The sequence below is a fragment of the Camelus ferus genome, chromosome 28 (assembly GCF_009834535.1).
Source record: "Camelus ferus isolate YT-003-E chromosome 28, BCGSAC_Cfer_1.0, whole genome shotgun sequence".
In the NCBI taxonomy this organism is placed as follows: domain Eukaryota; kingdom Metazoa; phylum Chordata; class Mammalia; order Artiodactyla; family Camelidae; genus Camelus; species Camelus ferus.
In genome coordinates this window covers 1,841,070-1,851,540 of record NC_045723.1, presented here as the reverse complement: position 1 = coordinate 1,851,540, position 10,471 = coordinate 1,841,070, and the positions used below count along the sequence as shown (strand labels likewise).

At 44.2% G+C, this 10,471-nt stretch overlaps 1 protein-coding gene across 6 annotated transcripts in view; it reads right to left on the bottom strand.

The window, feature by feature from the left end:
* Nucleotides 1-439: 439 nt before the first annotated feature.
* The window catches only part of AFF3 (AF4/FMR2 family member 3), a 434,554-nt gene continuing 424,522 nt past the window's right edge, over nucleotides 440-10,471 (bottom strand). For all 6 annotated transcript variants that reach the window (XM_032469729.1, XM_032469731.1, XM_032469732.1 and 3 more), the window contains one exon: nucleotides 440-9,288. In XM_032469729.1, the coding sequence (XP_032325620.1) occupies nucleotides 9,167-9,288 (122 nt within the window). In that variant the 3' untranslated portion in view covers nucleotides 440-9,166. The remainder of the gene's footprint in view (nucleotides 9,289-10,471) is intronic.

Sequence of the window (10,471 nt, the reverse complement as noted above, 5' to 3'; positions counted from 1 at the left end):
GCAGACGGCAGACGATGACATGTGTTAATGAGCACGTGGAGGAACTGGAACTCTCACACGTTGCTGGTGGGAATGTATAAAAGGGCCGCTCCTGTGGAGAACAGATTGAAAGTTCCTTTAAAACTTAAACAGCCAGCAGTCCCACACCTAAGTATACATCCAAGAGAACTGCAAACATATCTTCACACACAAACTCTCTCCTTTTTACTTTAAAGTGAGACAACCTTTTCTGCCAAAAGCAATCTTAAGATTGGTTCCCCCCTCTTCAAAATGCTGTCACCCATTCTCCTAGCTCAGGTGGATTTAGATTTTTGCAGAGGAAAAGAGAATTTGTGACTAGTTCATGGCATTTAAACAAAACACTGTAACACAGGAGAAAGGACATTTTGCTCAGAAGAAGTTCTAGGAAGAGACAGGGGGTGTTTTTGAGACAGAGTGATGTTGATTTCAAGGTTTATTAAGACATTAAAAAAGTAATTTCACTGATGCAAAAGTATTTCCCTTCAAATATAGAAGTGCCTATTGTTACAAATCCTTAAGAATCATTCTGTTATGGTACAGTAAGCTGCTTCCTCATCCCAGAAACTGCACTACATGAGTTTCACGCGACTTACAGACACAGCAAAATCTCCAAGCAGTCAAACAAATGGCCAATGATTCCACCACCCTTGTACGTGTAAATTTAAACTCAGACAAAAATAGAAGACCCCCCTGGACAAATCCTCAATATTAGTTGCACTTCTCCTCTCTTCCCTAATAGCTTGCCCAGATTATTCACAAATGAATTATTCATGATTTGAATGGGGGAGTTTTGTTTGTTTGCCATATTTTTTTTTTTAATACAAGGAGGGAGACAGAGAAAGGGGATTTAATATTTGCAGCTTCATTAAGCAGGTCTGAGCAACCACCTTGGTGGAACTACGCTGAGCTCCAGGCCTGCAGACCTCTTAGAAGCAGCCTGGGAGATGAGGCCCTTCACAGGAGGAAGGGATCTGGGGTACTTAGTGAGGACCCACTGGAATTTCCTTGGAAAAAGTGTTCATGAATTTTGAGAAGAAGAGCTGGAGGAAGCGTTCCTTACTAAAGCCAGTGTTCTTCATTCATTCCTTAGGTTAAGATTTGTATCACGTTCTTAAAGACACAGAAAAGAGCACACGATTTCATTAGGAGTAGGGCTTGTCGTGTCAACGCTGAATAGACCATTACGACTACTTGGATTAAATCGTGACCATCAACACAGATCCTGGACTTTCTAACCATATCCAAATGCTCTAACAAGAAGCCCCAAATGAATATCACGTAACAAAAGTGACAGGAAGCTATTTTAATAGCAAATAACTAGACAAAAATGAAAACGATAAGGGACCTTAATAAATACAGCACTTTATAATTGATGCTACAATATGTACATTTTGCAGCATAAATTACTGTACAAAATGGTCCACTTTCAAATCCCCTGTGATCCTGGAAACAATCCTAAGACCAATTCTTGTAAGAGGAGAAGATGAAGGCCATTTAATTTGGTTTTGTGGCTGCTTAAACTGTCTCAGGGGGGATAAGCAGGTTTCTAAGTTGCTGGCAGCTTTCCTAAGACCAGGAATTTGAAATGGTGTTTGATCTGACACACTAGGCCATTGATATCGGAATACTGAATTCGAGTTGCCAGCTCCACGAATAAACATCCAAGATGATGTGGTGAAAGGAAAATGGTGGAATTAAAATTCCTGCTCTGACCGAGGCTAACTACGTGGGAGGGTCGTGAAACTCCACCGCACGCAACCTTCACAGTGAGCAGTTCTCATGCTGTTGTGGGCGAGTCTGTTCCTTAACATCCTGGCTGAGGAAAGGTGAAATCAGACGGTCTAGCTAGTGTATCTCCACCTCCTCAGGTTGCCATCCTAGAATTTTCTACCAAAATACTCAGAGTTCCCCCTGGATGAAGTGTTGTGCTCCTGTGGAAAGGGTGCTGGTACTGATTTGGGCTGAAATCAGACTGAATCTCTTAGGACCTTCAGCTGTGGCTCTTTTGCTCTAGAGAAAGGCCAGGAAAGGGGTTTCCAGCAGGGACGAAAAGAAGATGCCTTTTCAAATGAGTATTTCATGATGATTGTGGCTGAGCCCAGGGCACTGATTTAGGGCCACCAGGAAGCCCCTGTGTCTAAATAGTATAAATATTAGGGAAAAGCTAAAAACTTTAAACCAACATCGAGGGCCTTGACCTCAGTGGTGTGAAACACTCAGGTCAACGGTCAGGTTTCCAGTCTTTGTCCTGATGCCCGGGGCTGGAATGTGCATCTCCAGGAGGGCATCACAACATTGCTAAGTTCTCATGTCGATTTTCTCTCCCCTGGTTCCCTAAGGTTTAGCCTATAATTAAGCAATCATGTTGAGGCAACTCTGTAACCCGCTAGAGAAACAAAATCCATCTTTTCTCAGGAGAGATTTCCTCTTTCCTGAAGCTCATGACATACCCAAGTCCCTTCAGACAGATCTCCTTTCTCAGGGACAAACCTTCCCAGAGCAACTGTCCACCATCCCCTGGCCCCAAACAAACAAAAATCACCATCTGAGGCACAAGATTCACTTGAAGAGAACTCAGCCTCCTGGCACTCAGAGGAAAACCAAGAGAACACAGAAAACGAGACTGCGCCGTGGGCGTCTGGTCCCACAAGGATGTTTGAGGCCTGGTGCTCAGTAGGCAGGTTATGTTCTCCTGAGGGATGCGCACTGGAAGCTTGGACCCCAAGTTCCCTCTTCCCCTTCCCATCTGGACACACCCCCCCCTTCTTAAGGCCAGGACTGGACGAGGAAGAAGAGGGTGAGATTGTACCATCAGCTGCAGCGCACGCATCCCACCACATGGGTCTGTCAGCAGGATGGACTCAAAGTGGCAACAACAAAGGCTGAGGGTTCCCGTGGAGGGGCCTGTGGCTACCCGCTGTCACCCTCTTGGTCCTCCGGAACCTGGTCAGGGCTGGGACAAAGCGTGGTCTCCCACATCACACACCTTTGCATCCGGTGCCTGCAGGGACGGCAGGTTTTCGTTGCCTCTGTTCTGTTAGTGATGCTCCAATTCTGCTGCCAGTGACAACTGGGGATCTCAAATGCTTGCCCCACGCTGGTGATCCTCACACCCTCTCAGGTGGGCAGGTGATGTTCGGAGTTACATTTCACATAGGGGAAACAGAAGCGTGGAGAGGAGCTTTACTTAAGATCCAGAGGCAACCGGCCAAGGAGGAGTGTGTCCGGGCAGTGCGGTTTCCCCGGCTGCTCATCCTCTTGGAACATCGGCGAGTTCTAAGATTGAATCGTTAATGCCTTACAGCCCCCACTGCCCCTAATAACCGTTCTTCTACATAGTCAAGATGCGGAATCAGACTTAGAGAACTTAGAAGGAAAAAACCCGAGAGGAACAAAAAGACCAAGGCAGCTCACCGAGAAGGACATTTTGGGTTGAGCTGGCAGCTGGGGGAACATCAGGGGATTAATAATCAGTCTGCCAAGTGCTCAAAGGAGAGTGTTAACGTGGCTATTTCACCACACAAACAGGCCCCAGAGACGGCAGGCAACGACAGGAAAGTGCCTATCGCTAAAGGCTTGCGTGTTGCATGCTGGATTTGGGACAACTCAGCTACATGCCCAGTCTTCAGGCTTCGTGATCACTCACACTGCACATGAAGCTAACGGAGGAGACTCAAAAGAATGTCCTTTAAAAACCCGTATCCACGTGGCTCCTGTGGGTAGCTGCTGCTCAACCAAGAAATGCACACTCCTCAGTGGGAAGTGTTAAGGAAATGCTCATTTGGGCATCTGGAAATAAAGAGATGATAAATACTCAGGGGAAAATCAATTCTCTTTTATGAAAAACCGAAAAAGGACTGAAAAACAATACAGAAACTAGAGTATCGTGATTACTTTTATAACCAAAAAGCACCGTTTGAAAATCCTAGACATTGGTTCTATTTTGCATTCTATCTGGATGTAAATATTTTCTGATGAGCTTTTCGTATGTTAGAAGTGAGCAGGAAAAAAAAACAAACAAAAAACAAGTCCTTGATTTAGCTTTTCAGGTCTTACCATTACTTTCTGATGCTTAAAGACAAACGCTGAACCTTGTGTTGACTTGCAATTAGTGCCCTGAATTCATCCCTCAGATCAACATGTTTGAAATTGGCTGTAAGAGGTGGATTTTCGAAGAATTTCACGGAGGGATTGAATCTCCTGATTCCCATTACTGTGAGTCGGAGCTGTGAATCTAAATCCCCTGGCAGCTGACCCCAAATTTACCCGCCGCTGCCTCAAAGTGCCAATTAAATAATAAAAACCGAAACCGTGGTCAGAGGCAATTAGTTTGAGAACAGAGTTTTATCATTTTCCTCATGCCAAGCAAACAAATCGACCCGTCTGATGACATATACAGAAGAATTCAGTTTGGACAAAGAGAACACAAATCTCAAGTCTGAACATTTCTTGTGCTATTTGTCAGGAAGTTGTAATATTGAAAAAGTGTGCTCTTCTGAGAATGGGAAAACAAGGAAATAAACTCTGGCTCCAAACTGTTGGAAATTCAGTTTCTGTTGTTGGGTTTTTTTTCCCCCTTTCACTAAAAAAAAAAAAAAAAAAGTCTTTCAAGATTCCAGTTGATCCAGGTTTTGTCGAAAATGTGTTACTTCTTAGAAATACGATGCTGATGGGAACAGACTTCAGCTGAGTAGCAGGCAAACCTGCACAAGAGGAAGATAGTTCTTGAAAAGCCTTCGGGGGTTTCTTAGCGCAAACCACCTTTGAGAGAGTATGAGGCTCTTTCAAAGCGATCCCTGGAGCAAGCAAAGCCAAGGACCCCGTCCTGGCCATTTCTGGGATGAGGCGGTCTCCATGGCGACCGGAGCTAGAGTTCTGCTGTCCTGTTTGAATCTAAGAATATAGTCTGGGTAAGGTGAAGTAATTGTTTTGTTTTTGTTGCTGTTGCTGCTTCTTTGTTTAGTTTTGGGGAGGAGAGGAATGAAAAGGAAGGGAGAGAAGAGTAACAAGTGAGGTTAACAAAAAAACCCTCTCACACGGGGGGGATGCATCATGGCAAGCCGCTGGTCTAATATTTCTGTCTTTGGTAGTTCAAAATTCTCTTGTTTTACTCAACCAAATATTCCAACACTATTCCACCATGTTGGTTAGCGTTGGAAAAACCTGGTAGACACAAGTCAGGGAATTAACTTGGGCTATCAAGGGACGTTGAGTAAAAACAGTGTCCCAGGGCAACTGGTTGGACAGACATCAATGTAGTCATCAAATTAAACTCCTCAAGCTTCCTGCACAGAGTTTTCTGCGGTATTAGGGGTGTGTTTCCACACAAGCATTAAACTATAGCTACAATAAAGAAAAACAGGTTTGTTTTTTTTTTTTGCCCATGAAAAATATCAGACTTAGTAATGGATAATCTGTGGAACCTACATTTAAAAATTTCATGAAACAACAAGGTCCATTCTAAAGAGATTATGAACTGGGGACCAGAATGCATATTTGAATGTATTTTGATTCTGAAATTTCCTTGTAAAAATATTCACAGAAATTGGTGGACATTTTTTTTTAACGTACAAGTCGATGTCTCTCATTTACAACATAAATCATTTAATGTAACATTTGCAACCTTAGAAAGGCAGACATATTGAATCCAAGTCAGTTTATAAATTCCAATTTCACATGGATTAAAAACTGCAGATAAATTAAGTCACAATAATATCCTGTACATGCATTAAGGCTGGTGACTGCTAAAGTGTCTTGGGTATCTACACACAGGAAATCACACACAGATTACTGGGTCTGAAGAGAGTCAACATCATTAAAAAAATCTTGCTATTTTTTTTTTTTTTGGTGATACAGATTTCAACAGTAACTCTGGAAAACTGTGAAAAATGTTATTTAAAAATATATATGTATTTACTACTGCACAATTTCAAAGATGTGGTTCGTAAATAATGTTGGCTGCACTGATTAATTTTATAACATTTACTGCACTTCCGAGGTGATGTGAACACGCAGGGACTTATACTCAATATTAGGCACTAGTCATACCCTTCAGGCGTACTACAGTTTTACGTTAGCTGTCTTGTACATATATATTTTTAAATGTATGCGTTTATACAAACTGTGTATATTATGTATGGAATGTCAGAAATGTACACGTCACTGTCATATAATACACAGGTCGCTGTTGTACACACTAGGGGATGTTTTAGTGCAGAAAGTCTCATTGCATTGACACCGTGTGTTCAATCTAGCACACAGCTGGTCAACTCTTCAGATCATTTTTTTCCAGTACATTCCTCTTTAGATAGTGGGTCCGAGTTTCCATTGGCAGTTTGAAAGTTTCCAGAAGTATGTTTTAACCAAATCTCTCTTCCCAGGCACAAGTCTGATCTGTGTCGAATAGTAACAAACCCCACATTTTGATCAGGAATATATTTGGGTTACTCTCTTTCAAAGGTAAGTCTACAACTGTGATCAAGGTCCATTCAGGTCATGGAGAGATAAGGCCAGCTGAACTTGTACTGAACTTCTGATGAAATAATGTCTTCAAATAGAAAAAAAAAAAAAAAAGGATGATAGACATTATATGTTTAAATGGGAGACTTCCTAGAAGGATGTACATGGAACAATGAGCAGTGGTTGTCTCCGGGGGGTGGGGCTTAGTGCCTCCTACTTTATACTTTTCTGCATCATTTGAATTTTTACCATGAGCTTGTATTATTTCTGTAATCAGAAAACACAAGAAAGGTATTTTGACTTTGAACAAAACCAAATAAAATGAACAAGCAAAGATCAGAAGATGCTTCTCCATCAAAATCATCGATGTCCAAGCAAACAAAACCCACTGTCCCAACACACCCTACTGATGAAACGGAAGACCCTCGAGCAGTGGGCGCTCTGACCATCCCCAAATGACCGGCTTCACGTTTACTTGGAAACTTGGCTCACCGAGTGTTGAGTCAGTGCTGCTGAATCTCATTCAGCCAGAGGCCCCCTGTGTGTTTCCGTGCGTCTCCCAGGTAAGCACGTCACGTGGACACCACAACAAGGCCTGCGACTTATGGATGGGCAAGGCCAGACAAGCACCCCAGGAATGCACGGTGGACCCGAGGACCATCGCTTTATGTGAGAGCCTGAACATTTCATCAGAAATCAGCAAGAATGAATAGACCTAAGCCTCAGTCCTCAAAAATTTTTTTTTTTAAAATTAGACTTCAATGAGATTGGGAATTTCGGCAACAATTATTAAAAGGAACGTTAGAAGCACTTCAGTTGGAGAAACGGAAAAAAGAATTACTGTTAATATTTCCAATGCTTGAAGGGCAAAGCCGAATGCAATTTCCACATACTCTTCCCTTGTTCATTTCAATTACTTTCAAATCACCGAAGTTGTTCAATCATTTGTACAGCTCCGAATCAATGCTTAGAGCTAGGGAATTACAGCAGTCTTATTTCCCACCTATGGATCAGGCTGACAAAAAGATTAACATTACAACCAAACTAATGAGACCTTCCATATCTGTTCCAAGTGCTTTGTGTTACCATCACTTCGAAAAATAGGTTATTCCACCCATCACATCACCTGTCTTACTCAGGCCACCTTGGGGCAATTCTGCCAAGTAAGAGGCCTCAAGGTCACAATTTTTGTTTTTAAAGTGTGGCAAGGTATATCTTCATTTTCCAGGAGTTTTTCTTTTTTTTTTTTTACTAACATTTTTATATCCCAATATATTTAACAAGAAGACTAAATCTAGGGTATGACAAGAGACAACAAAAGAAATACATTTCGGACAAAAATTGTAAACAAGATGTCAAAAAACTAAAATGTAAACTTAATTAAAAAAAGAGAAAATAAAGAATCAAGGGCGAGACGTAAACATGGCAGACGCACCGGGAGTCAGCACGATCGCTCTGCTCGTTGCTACCCCAGACCGAACTTCCATCCTTGCAGGATTAACTTACTCTTCTGAGCAAGCAGCTTGCTAATCACAGCCTGAAACGGATCCCCCAGATCAAACTGCATTAAAGGCCCGCAGAGGCACCTTCTGCACAAAGAGCCGGAGGATGAGACAGAATCGTGATAGCAAATAGTTCTAGGCCTGATGATCAACAGATACAGATTCCCAGTCAAGGGACATCCCAGCTAACATCCTAGTTTGGCCAAGAGAATTTGTAAGGAAGCTATCACGGAGAGGAAAGACTTGACAAATGCCCTGTGGCTCTCCGGCCCCCATGTCACAGTGGCAGGAAGAGGGAACTCATGCTGGGTGGGCTCCCCACACGTGCAGAAGATTCCAATTCCTAACACCCCCAAACATTAAAGCTGTTGCTGCTTTCATGGTGGTTAATTCTCTAAGACGCTGAGGTTTTACTAAATCTCAGTGCCATTTGCATACTATTTTGGGGGGAGAGGGCAGGGCCATGCAGGCCGGTGGGAGTTGATGCATTTGCTTGTGAGCCGTTTAGTTGATAGTAAAGTTGGATTGGGGGCACTGGTACCAGACGAAAGGCAGGGTGTTTGGTAACATGCAATCTAGTAAACGTCCAGCACAAAAATAACTGACTTACTTTCATTACTCAATTACCCATTAATACACACAATCAAAAAAAATAATTGGGGAATAGTAACATTAATACTGAAAGTAACCAACAGTATAAGAACTACGTTTATCTTAACTGGCAGTCAAGCTTTTGGTGTGCCGCACTGCACCTGGTTAACTAACCCATGAGATTTTGGTTGTATGTTCTAAGAAGTCATGGTTTAGCTTTGAACTAGAAAATTGTGCGTGTGTGTGTGTGTGTGTGTGTGTCTGTGATTTTGTGTGCGTGTACGTGTGTAAGTGTGTTTTCTCTCATCAGAAAGGTCAGATCATTCTGTCCAGCCTGGGATTATGGAAACTAGACAAAGAAAATGTGTTCTAAAGAGCTGTGTACCTTACACACAGACACAGGCAGCTTCCTAGACACGCACACACACAAACACACATGCCCTGGGAAAAAGACCATTGTTCGATGCTGAGAAAATATTCACCGCAGTTTGACAAGCGCTGTGGCTGTGGCCGGGGATTTCAGTAGCACAGTGTCCAGAAATGTGGAGCAGTCCGCGAAGACAAGAGCGCACTCCGGCTCCGGGGCGAGGTCCCTACGACAGGTGGGCGCTGTTCCGCAGCCAGTGCAGGCCCTGCTGGGAGTACTGGACCAGGTGCTCCATGCTGCTGTGCAGGGTGACCGGCCCCATGAGCAGGTCCAGGTCGTTGAAGAATTCTAGGGGAAGAGAGAGCCGTGAGAGTGATGCGCGCCCCGCGCTCTGTATCAAGCAGGAAGCCTCTGTTCCAGCGCGTGACATCAGCAGTCAATTGAACAAACTGAAACCCTGAAGTGGAGAGCTACAGCCACATAGTCACTCTGCTGGTGACTTCTAATTCAAATGAATGACGTTTATTTAGCTGAAGAGCAGAAAAAATCTACTTCCTCAGACTGCATCCTCCTGGTGCAGTAATACTTCCCACCCTGAATGTGGCCAGTGGCTTAGTCACTCCTTACATTGTCCTCAGCTGTGGTCTGTCCCTGGAGGGAGTCCTGGGGAAAGGCTCCTGGCTCCTGGGGGTAAATCAGAGAGGAGTTCTGAAACACCTCTACTGAGGTCGCCTTCTAGTCCTTGGACATTCTCTGGGTTTGTCCTTTTGTCACATGTTTCTTATCGCCAAGGTACTCTGCTGGGTGCAGGAGGATAGAGGAAAGGGTGCCCCAGGATGTCAGACTCTGCCATCTCAGAGGCCACCGTTTGGTGGCTGATGGAGACAAACCAACTCATGCAGCTACAGGTCATAACTGCGCTCCCTGAAAGTACGAATCTGGAAGGAGTTTTTCAAAAGTGCACCTATACCTGGGGAAGGCACGGGAGGGTGAGGAGATCCAGGGTCCAGGTGGCTGGGAGGACAGCATGGCAGGAGTCCACGAGCAGAACAGGGGAGGAGGGGCAGGTCGGGGGAAACCATGCCGACCTCACACTGGATTTGTGTCTCTGCCAGGAGACGTCTTAGTGGGCAGCTGGCTGTACCATCCGGAGCCCGGGCTGCTCAGGGTCTCCCAAGCTGGCCACATAAACTTGTGTGCATCTGCCCCTTCTGTTTTATTCACCTGTGACATTCTCTCCACGCCATCACAGCCACTCAACTGCGAACTGCTTTTCAAAACCCTGTCCCGTGCCAGCTCCTCTAGTGACCCTGTCCTGCTGGCCTCAGCCCCTGGCACCGATCTCTCTGCCATTCCTATTGGATTTTCAAGGTGCACCACCTCTGGGCTACTGTAATGTCCTGTCTGGTGTTTTGATCAATTTCACGTCCTCAGGACCCATCTGCCTACTTGTGCCATAAATTCCATACCTCATCACGGACATCCTGGTCTCAGCTGCAGAGGCTTACGCCTACCATGGGGACAAAATTTG